A 16,329-nucleotide genomic window follows, 5' to 3' on the forward strand; every position below is an offset into this window, starting at 1 on the left:
GCCTTCAAGGCTCTTATTTGTAGGGGTGTTTTCCCGCCATTATTCTGGGTACGAGATGCCTTTAGCTCCTTCTTTTCTTAGAGCTTTGATAAGTCCTTAAAGGGGCCTTATCAGTTCTTCATCACATGGAGAGTCTTGTTGCATCCTGGTTTAAAAGGAAGTGAAGGGCGTTCCAGCCGTCATGTGTATGAATTGTTCACCTTTTTTAATAGTTTTTTTTTTTGGGAACTATAACAAGGGATGAACACCCGATGAATCGGTGAACTTCCCATTTGAACCATAGAGGCCCTATACCATCCTTTCAGTTATCTTCATTATCTCCCTGCACCTCCCGTCACTTGGGAGGACCATGCTGCCATAATTTCTTCTGTTTCATGTATGGCTCCATCTGTAGGAGCCCTTCTTCCTCGGAACAACACTTCGTTTCTATGTAACCAAATGGCCCACAACACCGCTAGAGCTCGGCCGCCGTCCTTGTTTCCTCTACCCGCACAATTCTGTGCTGAGTCCCAAAAAGCCAATTCAGATGTCACCTTCAACCTATAAAAGTGGCTGGCTGGCCCAAACCGTGCGAGCAAAGGAGCATTAAAAAAAAAGATGGTTGCAATCTCCCTCCCCATTCATACATAGCACGCATTGTGACAAAGTATCTGGTTATAGCCTTTTGCCAAAGACTCTTGTCATTAATTTTTTCCTTGCTAGCAGCCATCCAAAAATCTCGCCTTCAATGGGACTCTTTGGCGCCATATGAACCTACATGCACTGACTAATGCCCTGTCTTCCTCTTGCCCCTGTCGGATCATCGTATAAGCCTTCCGAACTGAGAAGGGGCCATTTGTCCACTCCCACCTGTCCTTTTCTCCATCCTCTGGTTGTAACTGTAGTAGGGATTGCTGCATATCTATGAGCTCAGGCACACGCTGGTCAGATAAGGCCCCATGTATGGTCGGGTTCCACGCGCCCTCCGAGCAGTTACACACATGGGCATCTTGCTCCTGGGCAAGAGCATACAGTCGGGGGAATATCTCACAAAAAATACCCCGTGGCGACCATGCATCTCTCCAATATCGGAATGCCGTCCCATCGCCTAAATTGGCCAAAAAAAACCTTGTACTCTTGGAAAAACCTGCATCAGCCCTTGCTAGAACGGGGATGCTCCATGATAAGGGTTTGCCATTCTGTCCCAATTCAGTCCCCTACCATAGATGCCACGCAATAAAACCAGATCCTCTCGTGGATTCGTTATTCTCTCCACCCATTTGGTTAGAAGGGCCATGTTCATACTCTTCTCTATTTTTCTTTAAATTTTTTTTAATATTTTTACATCTTTCGGCAACCAATCTCGCTTTATATCACTCAACTTGACCATCCGCCTTGTACTTTAGAGTATAAACTCATTGTCATTGTTGGCATAGAGAGCTTCCATTTTAATATCCTCAGTATTTTCCAATGCGGCTTGACAAGAGCATTTTGAACAATATGTAGTATGAGTACCCGGTGAAGATTAATCAAGGAGGTCTTATGAGACGATGATGCATTCTGGTGAGTAAGAATATCACGCAGCAGATGTGGGGTAGATTTTTTGCATAGTGCTCCTTCGATGCCTGATGGAGAACCCAGGTCATGTGTTCCTGCATGAGATCACATATACAAGTGGCATGAGATCACGGATTTCCTTTGCATGATCATGATCCATGTATGACTGACTCATTTCAGGTTTCATGAAATTTAAAAGCCAGATGAAAAGTGCATCCTCTTTGCAATGCCACTTGATAAAGTTGTGGAAAAGATTGGATCATCTATCAAATGCTACCCCTCATCTCGAGGTCGGAGAGTAATCTGGACATATGTTCTCCATTGAGAGCCAAAAAACTTCATGTCTTGTTCACAGGAACTGTAGCTGCGCTAATACCATGTCAAGAAAAGGCAAGAGGAGAGTAACAGGCGACGTGTAGTTCAACAACAAAAGGCATTCTTCTTCATTAGCTCTTAATGAATATATAAATGTTTATTACAATGGTAATTTACAATTGGTAGATATGCCTAAAAATGACTGAAACATGTGAGTTCCACATGTTATCACAAGAAGAAATATACCCGATAGTAAACCCCTTTTAAAGTTATGTATCTCAGGTTCACTTGGACATTGGATCACAACCCACTCCCATAGTGGCAGAAAATGAATTTGACAAGATCCTTCTGGCTAAGCTAACCAATTGAGAATAGATTTCTAATGTTTATCTGAGGCTGAGACCATATCAGATGAAATCATTGGCCTTGAGTTTGAATGAGAAATTTTCATCTAAATTCTTAAGACATTTTGCCTTTTCCAGAGAGTGGGTACCATCACATGTATTTGGAGCTACTGATGTAAAATATTTGCCTAGTGTTTCATGTTTCTCAGCTCAGAAAAGCTTTGGGATCAATGGAGCAAGCCCTGTACATCCAACCTGTTTTGGCATATCAGATGGAGTGGATACCGTCTCTTGAGAAGATACTCAGAAAGAGAAAGGTTTAAGATAAAGCTGTAGATCATTTGGGTTGGTCTGTTGTCAAAGATTCTTCTGGGGAACCCATTTCCCTCATGAGACAGGAATTCTTTGATTTTCACCTGAGGACTAGGTGAAAGTGAATGGAGGCAATGAGATGATTCAGATTTGAATTTGAATTTGGAGGCAATGAGATGATTCAGATTTGGAGGCAATGAGATGATTCAGATTTGGAGGCAATGAGATGATTCATGATAGGATTGAGTGTTGAATTTGAATCAACTGGACGGTAGCTTCTATATCAGAATTATATTTCATCATTGAATGAGTTTCTGTCATGGATTTCTTTGTGGACTTCCCATTTCCATAGCTGACAAATTCTATAGTATTTGTTGACAAATCTTAGAATAAGAACACAATGTTTCTTGCTCCATCATCTGGATTGAGAATTCTCTATTGACAAATGTAGGGTGAAATGCCATAAACTCAAGACTAGAGAAACACCGTTTGGTAATGCTGTAACAAAAAAAGGGCATGAAAAGCCAAGACTAATGGTTCACAATAATCTGAAAATTTTTCTGACCCTCAACTGCCATAGGTCTGTTGTGGTGCTTACCTTCATCAGTGAAACTGACCATTAAAGTACAGGAGAGTTGTGCCTTGGTTTGCAAAATATATAGAGCCCACAACTTGAGAAGACTGAACTTGCTAACTTAGTTGATCCATCTGACTCATGAGTTGCTTCGTCGTCATCTGTTTTGGTTTGGAAGATGTGGAAGTAAACACATGACTATCTTTTATAGGAGTCATATAATTTCTACCAAGTCTATTTACCTTCTGCTGTTGCGGTCACGGGACAAATTTCTGGCCATCGTGTTGGTACACTACATCATGTCTTTCATGCACTACACCTTATGCTCAACCTACTTTTGAAGTATAAATTGATCAAAGACCTTGGGCAGAATGATATTTTTGATCGACCAGTGTTTCTTTTAACAAGGTGCTGGAGACAGAATACATAAGTTACAAACTTTGAAGGGTCTCAACATTCTCTCTATGCCAAAAATGATTATGCCACTACCCCATTCTTCAGCTTTGGTGACCTCCATCAACATTCTCCACATTCTCTTCCTTGCCCACTTGTACTGTGGTCACTGGGCCTTCATGTGCTCGTGGCACTATTGGCTGCTGTTGGGTATATGCCTGTGAGATGCCCTTGCAGGAGGAATCTCTGTTTGTTTGCCATGGTGCATCAGCACAATTCATAACGGCGTCATGAGCTGCAGCCTTGTGGCCTTAAAACATTTCATAAAAAGCAGCCTTTCAGGGATTATATTTAGATGCCCTCCTGACGTTCAAACTTTTAGAACTATTTTCAAAGTATGCCATCTGGAAATGATTCAAACCATTGCCCATCATGATACAAGAGTTGATCATGGCATCTTCATCGCAAAGACAGGGAGGAGAGGGAGCTATGGCTTCTTGATTCTGGGAGATCTCTTGGCGAATTCTTCTTGATTATTGGAGAAGATGGAGTTATGGCTTATTGATTCTGGGAGATCTCTCGGCGAATTCTTCTTGATTCTTGGTGGAGAGGGAGCTACGGCTTCTCGATTCTTGGAGATCTCTTGGCGAATATTTCTTGATTCTTGGAGGAGATGGAGCTATAGTTTTCTTGAACGAAGGAGCGGATGCCAAAGCCCATGAGACAGCATGCCACCTTGCTCAGGAGCTTTGGACCATCAAACATGACTATTAAAAATCAAGCTGGTCACATTAACGCCGAGCAAAATGTTGGACTCTCAGAGGAGGTCGAAGGTTGGGTGCGGGTTGAACCATGCAGAAGGAGGATTGTGAAAAATCAGCCCAATGTCGTCCAGAGGTCGGATATATGTTACACGTGTCTAAAACAAGGGCATCATGCTTGGGAATGCTAAGATCCCGTAATCTCAAAAAATGCAGGAAGGCCGCATTGTCAATATAGAAAAAGAGAGATTACTGATACAAAGGTCCCCACGGTGAACAGGGGGAACCGTAGGATGATTCGGAGACATGAGGAAGGCCCAGAGAGCAAGCAGGATTTGGAGGCTCAAGATCGTATCCTAAAGTCCTGAAAGGAAACCCAGATTTCGAGGAGGTGAGGCAGGGTCTCTGGGAGAAGTGTCCGAGCCTGGATAGGGCAGAACTATAGGCTCTAGAAAATGGGCAGTTCTCTATTTGGGGAGCCTCAATGGCGACCTACATCATGGTCAATGGCTGGAATCAGCAACTCAACGACCATGTGGGGCTGCAATGACGGCGCGTACTCCCAATGGATGGAGCACCAATGGGGGTGCACGCTACAACCGTACTGGAGGCTCGAGATAGGCCAATGGGTTACAGGATCAAGCCAGCATTGGAGGCTATAGTTAAGCCATTTGGCACACTCCAACGCATCCTCTCAACTGGACTTATATCTGGTGACCCAAATTGCGTGATAGTGGAAGCGGAGCGTTTCAAGGGGTCCATACCACCTATGATCAGATTGTGGGGCCCAGAGGGGATTTTTGAGGTCAGGATGTCTACACGCATGCCACAACCACCACCAAGAACAGGACTGAGAAAGGAAGAGGTTGAAGAAAGTAAAGACATGGATGTGATACTCTCCCTGAGGGTATTTAGGTTCCCAAGAGGAGAGGTCGTGCCAAAATAACTCAGAAGGATACCATCAAAATGTATGAAAATTCAGAGAAGTCTGAAGTGTGTGTAGAAGAGTAGCGAGAGAAGACAAAAGAGTAGAAGATAGAGTGGAAGGACTCTCAGAGAGAGCTCTCCCTCTGGTTGCGGCCCTGCTCTGCTCCCAGCCGTCAGCTGTGGTTGCAACTGCCCTGCAACAAAATGCCAGAAAACGCCCACTGTCTTCTGGGGTTCCCGCTGGAGCTACTTAAGCTGCATCGGCACGTGGAAGGCTCTTCATTCACACGTGCTTCTAACGTGTTGATTTCTTCTCCTTTTTCTTTGATATTTCTTGGAGAAGAAACAGTTTGTATCAGGATACATCACGGGAGAAGGGGACCACAACATCAACGAAGGACGATGATACGAACCTAGCCGGTTCGTGAGGAGAAGACGGTGGAGGAAGGGTGAAGGCGCCGGGGTGGACGTCAGCGTGCCGGGGTGGACTACGGCAGGGGGGGATCGGCGGAGTGGATGTCGACGGAGAGCTCGACGGAGTGGACGTCGCCGAGAGAGGAGAGAGTACTTGAAGAAAACACTTAACGATTCATGTCCTGCCCTCCAACAAGGAGGGCTACATAATTTAAAGGAAACGTAAAGGAAATGTTAAGACGGAAATGCCCCTAATGGGCTTACTGGATCGTATCAGACGACATTCATGAAAGTCAACAGCAAAACAGCGAGCAAAAAATACTAGTGGACGAGGCTGGAAACCAGGGAGACGATATCGCAGAAACAAAATCCAGGGATGCAGAAGAAATGCTGATAATAGCCACAGGAGCTCAGATTGAAAATGAGGAGAAAATCAGACAAGGGGAGGAGTTGCCAGAAGAGGAAGCACTGCAATGTTTGGAGAAGGGAGGCGAAAGGGCCACAACCACATGTCCGATCCCTCATCGAACAAATGTTGTGGAAAGCATAGGGACACAAGAAACAGAGGGGAGTAAGAGAACCATAGAGCAGCGTCCAGTACAAAACAAAAGGGGGGGCTTCAACGGGCAATATTGTCTACAAATGGAAGAAGTTTGGAATTAAGCATGATCGGGGAATTGTGAAGTGGATAACGGCTGAGAAAAGAGAAAGTTTTAAGTTAATAGCAGGGGGAAAGGTGAAGAGCAGCACAAAGAAGATGGTCCAAATGATGACTGCTCTTCCTGATATGTCCATGTAGTGTATGCTGCATGTGACCCATAATGGCAACAGTTGTACATAGATTTTAGGAAAAGTGACATCTATATTTTTCTCTTGAAGAATATTATTAAATTTATCTACTTCCATGTCATTCTTCTTTGAAATATTCAAGTTATCTGGGATATCTTGGCATCTCAAAGAATCTTTGGATTTCTCCAGCATGGTAGATCTCTCTATAAAATATTTTATTCATCTCAATTCAGGTCAATAATAAGGTTTGCTGAACAGAGTTTGGATCCCAACATGAGAAGCAGTTTTTTTAGCCCTCGTCTAATGGAGGTTAGTCATTCCACTAAAACTTTTCTTCTTTGAAACTTTTCCTATGATCATATTCGACATCTCTCGAGGGGCAGTAATGTTTTTTGGCAACTGCCACTGGCATCTATTAGCCCGATGGTGAGCAGGAATGCTACAGAAAACCTAGTATTTAGAACATAATAAGTATTTGAAATAATCGCAATTCATTGTAGATAATTCTATTTGCATATGAGTGATAATCGATGTTTGATGCATGATTTTAACGGGTACTAATTTGTCTTTGGTTTCATTTTATGACTAGGCCATTGTGTGGTTTCTTTCAAGATGGATAGGCACATTCTTAATGCCGATGGAGTCCAGTAAATTGCACTTTTCTGATCCAAACGGTGGAGCTGCAGTGCATTCAAAGAATCTTCTGCTTAGTTTTGCCGGTGAAGACCATGACGGAAGATCTCTACTCGATGCTATTGTTTGTATTTCACTGGTTGCCCTCACATCGTACCCCGGGGAGATTGAGCTACTGGTATGGTTTCTGTTTAATTGAGTACTCGGAGGGGCATTTATGAAAGCTTGATTAAATTATCTAGACTCTTTAGTGTTACAAGGCAAGGCTTGCCCTAGTTGCTTTTTTCTTTGATCAGTTTTCGCCCTCTTTCACTAGGAATTTGAAAATCCTTGGCATTGTCCTTTTTGCTGATAAAAAATATGTGCGACGCAAGCTGTATAAAATAAGGTTTCTCTCTTTGAACTGGTGGTTATGTTTTAGAATATCTTGCCCCAATGGAAAAATACAAGTTTTCTGAATTTCCATATTATACTCTGGAGATGAAGTTTTTTCATTACATACTGTTTTGAAATACCAATTCTCGTTGTCTATCAGTGCAGTCTCTCACCTGTCAGCGCATGCTGCCGGCACTTGTTCGACGGAAGAATATTTGCGTTCATCTTATGACATTGGTAAGGATTTATGTGGCTGTATGAATTTCAATACTTTTGTTTGGCAGTTACGTTGTTGGTGCCATTTTCATGAAATAATAAAGTAACTTCTACTATATTAGGATCATATTCTCAATCCTATGTTATTGTTCAAAAAAAAAATTCTCAATCCTATGTTTTTTCAGCATTCTTTCGTGATGTAATTGAGGTTTGCATAGATTCCACCTTTATACAGTTGATTCTCATAGTAACCACTGGAAGAGTGTGTAATCCATTTTCTCTTTCATCAGAAGGAAGTTAATAACCGTGCAGGTTTTCCTAGGCCCACCACACTACTGACAGCTTATGAGTTTTTTCAGTAGATCTTAAACTTAAAACTTTATTATTATGTTTTTACATATAGGTGGCAAGACACCTCTGTCTCCATACCTTTCTTTGGCATACTTTCTTCTCTTCTCTGTATCGCTTGCAAAGTTCATTGGTCTTTTACCTGTAGGATTCCTGGCGCAAGTTATCTAATGCGTTTGTGAATGAGAACGTCCTATTCTCCCTACCATCTCGGCTTCAGGTACATTCTCATTTTTTTAGTCTTAACCCTCGTCTTAAAATTGATAAAGTGACATATTTCTTTGAAACTTATTCTGTCTGCAGCGTTTCCTTGCCGAATCTCTCGTTAGCTCTTTCTCTGCCGTGAAAGAACATAGGGCTTCAAATCAGTGGGTGACCTCTTGCCTATGCATATTTTATCTTTCTCAAATATTATCAAACGTTTGGATAGGCACATGCTGTCATGCACGGCGTTAGTGCTTTTGGAAACATTCATTCAGAGAAACTGTTCTATCTGTTGCGAAATTTCTGGGCATTTTAAGCTGTGGAAGGGTCTTTTGGTAATTGTTGAATTGAGGTTTTGAGTTTATCTGACTTATTGCGCAGGTGTATAATAGATTTGATGGGACCGATTGCCGCTTACCTCTTAGATATGTGCAGTAAGGATAAATTGAGGACTGCTCAACATCCTGACACAATATTTATGGTGTGATTCTCACATATTGCTCTTTATGTTGTTGAACGTGCTATCCTAGAGCTTTAACGAGAATCCATTGCGGAACTTCTGTAGGTTACTTGTATTCTTGAAAGGTTCAGAGGAGCCGCTAGAGCCACCGAATCTCGCTCACAGAGAGCAATTTTTGATGTTACCGTAGCCGTGATGGATCCCATGCTCAAACTTCTGGGAGTATATAAAGATCAGGTTACCGTTCAGTGACGGTGCTTCTAACTCCAAGATCTTTCCATCAGAAGATAGTTTACTATTTTCTGTGGAGGGCCAATGCTAATTGAATTTTTATAATACAGGCTGCGGTGGTGTATGCCATTCTGAAGTTCACCGTGGACTTTGTGGATGCGCAAGTTGTGTTTTTGAGTCCCAATGAAATGACGACTTTAGTCAACTTTTGCATGAAGTTGCTTCAGATTTACTCCTCTCATAATATCGGCAAGGTGAAGGCCACTATGCCAACTCCCTTAACATACTATATCGTATGATGAAATAACAGGCTCTTCCGTACCATCACAACAAGGAAGACCTTGAGTTTGGAATAAAAACTGTATCTGATTGAGAATGTCCATTCAGATCTCGTTGTCTATGTCGACTAGCTTGCTAAATGAGGTGAAGATGGAAAAATACAAGGATATCTGTGCATTGTTACAGCTTCTTACACATCTCTGCACGAAGGATCTGGTAATTCTTTTTTCAACTATGGGTAAGGCAGAAACAAAGGTCTGGATAAGGATAATAACACTATGTTTGGTATTAGGTTGACTTTTCTGAAGCTTCCTCCGAAGAGGCAGGCACAAGTGTCGCCGAGGTTGTGTTCTTGGGTCTACACATCATCACGCCTCTAGTCTCCATGGACTTGCTGAAGTACCCAAAACTTTGCAGAAATGTATGAAATGCCATAATATCATTATTATGATGGTGAATGTTTAGGAGATATATCATACTTGTGCAGTTTTAATTCTTCTTTTCTTTCTTTTTTTCTTCAAACTTTTGCAGTATTTCGAGCTTTTATCACATTTGCTGGAGGTATACCCTGAGAAGGTTGCTCGGCTGAACGGAGACACGTTTAATCACATCGTGGCTACAATTGACTTTGGCATCCGTCAGCAGGTGGGTCTTTTTATTTATACGACATCTCTCCAGATTTAATCGCCCATCGACCACGGGGTGAGGGATTAGGCTCTCCAGATAAAACTTTCATTCGTGCATGGTATCTCCGAGATATGCAAGTCTTCGAATGCTTCCTCATTTTTTCACATTTGGATCTTCAGTCCGATGCCACTGTTGAGGGGGGATGATTATGACTTTTGGTCAATGTTTACGTTTTCCATATTTTTGTCTCTCGAGTTACGATGGTTTGTGTCAACGGAGCCCGCACGACGGTTATTGCACGGTCACAGTTTGAGAAAACATGATTGTTGCCATATTTCATGTTGCCCTATGTCTTCCCTTTAAAGGCGAATACGCAATCAGAACTATCAGAGTATGTGTATATGACCAACAACACGCACTGACACAAAAACAATGTTTTGTTCCATTCGCATCAAGTCTTCCTCTCTTGCAGTTAGTGTCACGAAAAATCAATGGCTGGGTCTCATAATGTATATCTGTTCGTAAACTTCGGCGGCATTTCCTGGTTGATGCAGCTTTCTCCCTGAGTTCTGATGAGGAATTGGACTTTGTGTTGCAGGACTCCGACGTTGTTGACATGTGTCTTAGATCGGTGGCTGCACTTTCTACTAATCATTATACAGAACGGGCCGGCGGGCGAGAAGGGCTTGGTGCATACGCCCTCACAGTGTACGGGTCCGAGGGGGGGCTGCAAGAGGGCTTTATGTGCCATTTCCTCCGGCTGCTCTTGCAGCTTATTCTATTTGAGGATATCGGGTAAGGAAACGAATATCGTGGGCCGAAATAATTTTTGCTTCGTTTCATTATTTTTTGTTGATGTCGTTGTCCGGATTTGGACAATTGGTCGTCGCTTTATTAAAACGCTGAGACACGAAGATACCGCGTCCTGTCTTGTCGCAGCATGGAGCTTGCTGGTTCGGCCGCGGACGCCCTTCTCCCATTACTTCTATGCGAGCCAGAGTTTTACCAGGTGAACGGAACTAAACGTCGCGGCCCTTTCCTTATGATTGATACCCTAATTCTAAATTAGTCGTTCCTCTTTTTTCATTTCCTTCTCTTCTGAGACGGAAATGAAATGATTGACTTCTTGTCCTCTATAATGCATACATGCAGAGACTGGTTCAGGAGGCGATGGAGAGGCTGCCTCACCCGTCGCTGGGACCGCGGCTGGCCCGCGCCATGCACGCGCTCACCAGCTCAAACCAGCTCTCCGCCTCTCTGGACAGAGCGAATCGGCAGCGATTCCGCAAGAATCTTTCCCAACTGCTGATCGACGCGTCCGGCTTCATGAGGATCAAGTAAAAAATGAAAAGCATACCCAGACAAAAACCTGATATGACATGGCTGGTTTGGGGGTTTCTGTTTCCCCCTTTTTTTTTTTTGTTCTTTCTTCTTCTTTGGTCTGCGAGTGCGAGGCCATCTTCTTCTTCTTCTTCTTCGAGGGGTGAATGGATGCACGGGCGGGCACACATGCAGGCCAGCACTCGTGCATTTGATTGGGAACGAAGAAGGGACACGGGATAGATGTACATGCTCAGCCGGCAAGCAACTCCGCTCCCCGTGGTAATATTATCTTTTTGCCCAACACGGGATAGCATTATCGGAAAGTGGGGGCGATCTTGAAGCGCATGAAAAGTGGACAAGTCCAAGCGTGGGGGCGACGAGATGCGGGTCAGGGTCTCCGCCATCTCCCGGCGGTGTCTCCTCCTTGGCGTTGGCACCGGAACAGGCTGAGGATCTGCTGGGCCTGCGGGCAAGCAAGGCGCACGCTTGAAAGTCGGAATTATATATAATAATAGAGCGGACAAGCGCAAGCGCGCGGAATCCAAGCGCGAGGATCTGCTGTGCGTGGATAGTGTGTACCTTGTCCTTGGCCCTGGGCGTGCCGAGCTGCGAGAGCGCGATGAGGGGGGGCACGGCGCCCTCCTGCAGCACGAGCGCGCACAGCCGGGGGCTGCCCATGCAGAGCTGCAGCAGCACGGCGGCGGCGTTCTCCTTGGCCTTGTCGGAGCCCGTCTCGACCAGCTCCACGATCGGGGTCACTCCCCCTGCCCGAGCGACCGCCGTCCGCCCCTCCCCGATGGCCGAAAGGTTGGCCAGCAGCGCCACCGCCTTGTCGGCCATTCCGCCCTCGGGGTCCAGCAGCCGCACCAGGTGCGCCACCGCGCCCGCCTGCACGATCCGCGCCTTGTTCTCGTGCGCAATCGACAGCGCAAACAGCGCAGCCGCCGCGTCCTTGCTCCCTCGCAGCGTCGCCGCCCCTCCGAGCAGGTCCACCAGCGCCTGCACTGCCCCCGCGCTGCGACCGATTCCCGCCCGGAGCTCCTCCATCGCCGCCAGGCTCGCCAGCGTCGCGGCCGCGTTCTCCTTGGCCACCGCGCTTCCCGCTCGCAGCACCCCCACCAGCGCCTCCGCAGCCCCCGCCTCGGCCACCGCCTTCTTGTTCCTCTCATCGATCGACAGGTTCAGCAGCGCCGTCACCGCGTCCTCCTGGCCGACGCCTCCCGCGCCGCCCAGCAGCGCCACCAGCGGCCCAATGGCACCACACCTCGCGATGGCCACGCGGTTCTCCGTGCTATGCCTGGCCAGTAGCCTCAGCTCGCGAGCGGCCGCTGCAGCCCTGTCCTGGTCCTCCTCCCAGCTTCGCAAGTCGTCCACCAGCCTCTCCACCGCGCAGAGATCCGCCGCCCCGGCCACATCTTCCGATATTCTGGAGCGCGGCGTCGAGGACGGCGTCCGCTCCTCGAACCCCACAGGCGACCAACCCTGCGTCTCCGCCCGCCCCGAGTCGAGCGCGGAGCTGGCGCTCGACGCCGAGGCACTCCGACTGTGCCCGCGATAAGGTTCATCGGAGACGTGGGTTTTGCCGGCGACGCTCCCTCGGTCGTCCTCTTCATCGCGCTCGCCGGAGCCGCGTTCGGACCAAGCGGCGTTTTCCTCGCACCAATTTGCGATGAGCGCTTTGACGGTGAAGTTGGGCACCAGGTCGGCGTGAGCGAGCGGCTGGCGCGTGACGGGGCAGATCCTGAGACCGCCGTCGAGCCACTTCCGTATGAAGCTTCGCTCGAAGGTCTGACCCGACGCCAGAATCACCGGGTCCACCATGAGCTCCGACGACAGCGGGCACCGAAAGAAGGGCGGAACCTTCCTCCCCCCATCTCGCTGCGCCAGGCTCGGCCCGATGGCCCGTACCAGCTCGATCAGCTGGTCGAGGAGCCCGCCGTCCCCTTGGGCCCTGCTCGAGGTCGAGAGAGCGGCCCGGGCCTTGTCCCTCTCCAGGGCGATCCTCTCCGCCACCAGCCGCTCGCTGGAGCTCAGACCGAGGGCCTCGGCCACGCTCGCCGAGCTCGTTCCAGGGGACGCCACCCCGTGCTCCCTCTGATCCCTCATGGCCAGCTGGATCACCTCCGCCGCTTCGCCCCCCTTCAGATCCGCGCTCTCGAGCTCCTGCAGGCAGCGCTGGGAAGCAACACCATAGAAGCCAGCAGCCAGCCCGTTTTCCCCGTCAAGACCATCGCCCTACGGCCAACGCTCAAGGACGAAGCTATCTATCTACCTGAATGCTCGCGTGGAGCGCAGCGGGGATCACGGATTGCTGCGATTCGCACAAACGGCGGCCAATCTCCAGGCAGGTGCTCTGAATCTTGATCGCCAGCGGCTCGCATCGTAGGACCTGCGAAAAATCCCCCCAGAGACGAGATTCATGGAACATAGTAAGAGGCAGACAGAAGAAACCCCCGTCTTCGTCGACGAGGGAACGGCGAAGGACGGCATCGGTCAAGACGAACGCCGAGATATTTACGTTGTACAGCTTGCTCATGGTCCGCCCGCGTTTCTCCACAATCTCTCGAGCTTCGTTGACGAGCGCATCCAGGTTCTCGAACAAACTGTCCAACTCATCGCCCAAACTGAGGCGGGATTCGATCGCCCCGTCGAGCACGGGCTTCAAGAGTTTCAGCGCCGCCACAGCATTCTTCAGGTATTCCACGACCGGGGTATTTCTCGCGCTCTGGCACGCCACGAGATGGATGAATCGGGCGACGCTGTTGATCAGAGCGCCGAGCTGCCCCCTGCCCATCGCACCGGCGAGCATTTACGGGGTCGAGAAACGGCAGCCAACTCTGGTGGCGCCCCAGATCCAATTGATCGACGCACCGACTTCTCCCGCCGAGAGTGGATGCCCCCGCGAACCGGGGGCGTCGACGGAGACGACTACCTGAAAACCCACGACTCTTCTCCGCGCATCCGCCGATCAACGACGGGAATCCAGAGGGGGATTCTGCCGCAACCCCATCAAAGCCGTGGCACCGAGAAGCATCTCCTCTTCGCCGTCGTCGTCGCAGGGCCACGGCTGCAGCGCTAGGAGGAAAGAGGAGAAAGCCCTAGCCAGGTAGATATGCGGGATGGGGGGCCAAGTCGCAGGGAGGGGGACGAGAGAGGAGGGGCCTGGGGTGGGGCGCGACGAGCCAAAGGCGAAGAAGACCCAGCCTGGTAAAACCTAAGCCTGGTGGGACAGACGAGGCTAGCCAGAGCAAAGACACCGACATGCGGGGTATCAACGACCAAAGCGGCTACATAATATATTCATCTCTTCATATGCCCACTTGGACTAGCATAGGGCCGTCGTCCATCGCCTTCATCTCCTCCTCTTCTTCTTCTTCTTCTTCTCTATTACTTGTCCAGTTGTAACTTGCACGATGGTGGGGGAGGGAGGGTTCGCCTCCGTCCTCCCCCGTCCGCGGACAGCAGAGCAGTAGATCCGAACCGATGCGCGCTAGAAACAGAGCAAGCTGCCAGCGCGAGTCTCGGGCGTGGACCCACCCGCGCGCTGACGACAGCCTGCAGTTGAGTTAATGGCGCCGCAGCTGCGACCCTTCCCCTCCGTCACCGCCATCGCGCGACCCGACCCGCCTGGTGGACCAGCCCGCCCCGGTTGGCTGCTGGCAGTGCCGGATCTGTCTGTAATCATCGCCAAGGCTCAAGGCCCCTTCTCCCAAGCCCTCGCCCGTCCGCCCTGTCGGGGCCACAGGACTACAGGGTCCGGGCCGGGCCGGGCAGCTGCTCCTGCCGCCGCCGGCTCTCAGACTCAGCAGACCCATGAACCGCCAAGGGGAGCGTGCGGAGTGTATCACCGCCGGCCTATTTTCCAACCCTTTTTGTCGCGTCATGTCACGGACAAAGCTGCTACGCCCGCCCGGATCAATTGCCGCATGCCTTCGTGGCTCGTGCGGTTTATCACATCTGCGCGCCGTCGGGGCAAATTTGGAAGAGAGAGAGAGAGAGAGAGAGAGAGAGAGAGAGAGAGAGAGAGGGGGAAAAAAAAGAGGGGCGGGGTGCCGTAGCTGCCCCGTCAACTACACTCTCCGAGCTCGGGCGGAGATCGTCCCTCGCTTGTTTGAAAGAAAGTGGGGTGCGGAGCCATGCGGATGCTCTTGGCCGTAGTCGGCCTCCTACTCCTCGCGCGCGGGCGCGACTGTGCGGCCTCGGATCTCGACGGAGCTGAGGCGACGTGGCACGCGGAGACGAGAGCGGGCTTCCTCTACACCAGAGACCGAGAAAGATGCACCCCCGGGTTGGTTCCCTCCGCCTCGTCTCTCTTTCTTCCCTTCTTTGTCCAAGTCTTGACCGTAGACGTCGCGGCCGCCTGACCGCCCTCGATGGCCTGATTCAGGTTCTGGAGCGCAAGGGGAGATGCATGGCCGGTGATGGTCCCTCGGGGGGCTTCCGTCTGGAAAGTTTTCGGGTCGCCCGCCCTGGAGCGCTATGAGCCGGACTTGACCATGTTAGAGGCCATGGAGAGCGACGACGATGCCGCCGGAGGGAGCGCCTTCTCTGAGCTTGTCAAACAATCTTCCGCGGCTCTTCTCAATTCTTACGCCAGAGATGGGTTTCCCTACACTCCTTGGGAAGTGAAGACGCTCCTGCTCCTGGCTCTCGTCTCGGAGCAAGCTGCCCAGTCCCAGGCCCAAACCTTTGCCGACTCTAACCGTTTATGCGGTTGATCATTCTCATCGGGAGTAACTTTCAAAACATTGCCCGACCCCCTCACGCCTCAACCTTCCTTTCCCCTTTTTCTTGGGCTCTTCACTTTTACCGTTCACCGTGTTTCGCCATGGACTGGTCATTTGCTCGTCTCTGTGCGGATTCATTCCCCTGCCATCAAGTAGGCCAAACCACCAGAGTAACTCCATAACGAAACTTTTCTCTTTACTAAATGTTGTCTCCGACTCATTAGACGCCCACGATTGCTGCTCATTGACCTGGTTCACTAATATTCTTCCTGAAGTTTGAGGATTAACTAATTTTCGCTCCATCGTTCATCCTTATGCCGCCTGATATTTGACGTTTCAAGGTTTTTCTTAACCAGGCCTAGTCCTGGTTTTTTTGTTATACTTGTGAATCCCCCTCAGGAGACAAAGCCACTCTAGACGAATTATACGTTGACAAGAGAAATTAATGTGCATTCTCAGCTCGCTGCTTCGATTTGAAGCTCCAGCCTCCATCTTCCCACCTGATTGATGTCTCATTAGAGGTAGTGTGAAGTATCGCTGC

General features: G+C 48.9%; 3 protein-coding genes across 7 annotated transcripts in view; 2 read left to right on the top strand and 1 right to left on the bottom strand.

Moving 5' to 3' along the window:
• The window catches only part of LOC144701389 (exportin-4 protein), a 58,898-nt gene extending 47,740 nt beyond the window's left edge, over positions 1–11,158 (top strand). For 2 of the 4 annotated variants that reach the window (XM_078573204.1, XM_078573205.1), the window contains 14 exons: positions 6,599–6,674; positions 6,955–7,176; positions 7,539–7,610; positions 8,086–8,157; positions 8,241–8,305; positions 8,523–8,622; positions 8,707–8,838; positions 8,943–9,086; positions 9,220–9,327; positions 9,404–9,532; positions 9,643–9,756; positions 10,337–10,533; positions 10,678–10,747; positions 10,891–11,158. In XM_078573204.1, the coding sequence (XP_078429330.1) occupies positions 6,599–6,674; positions 6,955–7,176; positions 7,539–7,610; positions 8,086–8,157; positions 8,241–8,305; positions 8,523–8,622; positions 8,707–8,838; positions 8,943–9,086; positions 9,220–9,327; positions 9,404–9,532; positions 9,643–9,756; positions 10,337–10,533; positions 10,678–10,747; positions 10,891–11,079 (1,690 nt within the window). In that variant the 3' untranslated portion in view covers positions 11,080–11,158. Of the gene's footprint in view, positions 1–6,598; positions 6,675–6,954; positions 7,177–7,533; positions 7,611–8,085; positions 8,158–8,240; positions 8,306–8,522; positions 8,623–8,706; positions 8,839–8,942; positions 9,087–9,219; positions 9,328–9,403; positions 9,533–9,642; positions 9,757–10,336; positions 10,534–10,677; positions 10,748–10,890 lie in introns of those variants that run through there. The other 2 variants (XR_013581001.1, XR_013581002.1) reach the window with 2 other exon arrangements.
• On the bottom strand, positions 11,072–14,242 carry LOC144701390 (U-box domain-containing protein 3-like). 2 transcript variants are annotated; one of them, XM_078573207.1, is made up of 4 exons: positions 13,580–14,242; positions 13,334–13,450; positions 11,641–13,236; positions 11,072–11,524 (listed from the first exon to the last, which is right to left on the bottom strand). In XM_078573207.1, the coding sequence occupies exons 1-4, from the start codon at positions 13,868–13,870 to the stop codon at positions 11,450–11,452; spliced, it is 2,079 nt and encodes a 692-aa protein (XP_078429333.1). In that variant the 5' UTR covers positions 13,871–14,242; the 3' UTR covers positions 11,072–11,449. The 2 variants fall into 2 exon arrangements, with proteins under 2 accessions (XP_078429333.1, XP_078429332.1); XM_078573206.1 differs by having other exon boundaries at positions 13,334–14,242.
• Positions 14,243–15,054: 812 nt separating this feature from the next.
• LOC144701392 (pollen Ole e I family allergen protein) lies at positions 15,055–15,992 on the top strand. The gene is made up of 2 exons (XM_078573208.1): positions 15,055–15,349; positions 15,449–15,992. Exons 1-2 carry the CDS (start codon positions 15,198–15,200, stop codon positions 15,777–15,779), a joined length of 483 nt encoding a protein of 160 aa, XP_078429334.1. The 5' UTR covers positions 15,055–15,197; the 3' UTR covers positions 15,780–15,992.
• The last annotated feature ends 337 nt before the right edge of the window (positions 15,993–16,329 follow it).

This window comes from Wolffia australiana, chromosome 3, assembly GCF_029677425.1.
Source record: "Wolffia australiana isolate 7733 chromosome 3, ASM2967742v1".
In the NCBI taxonomy this organism is placed as follows: domain Eukaryota; kingdom Viridiplantae; phylum Streptophyta; class Magnoliopsida; order Alismatales; family Araceae; genus Wolffia; species Wolffia australiana.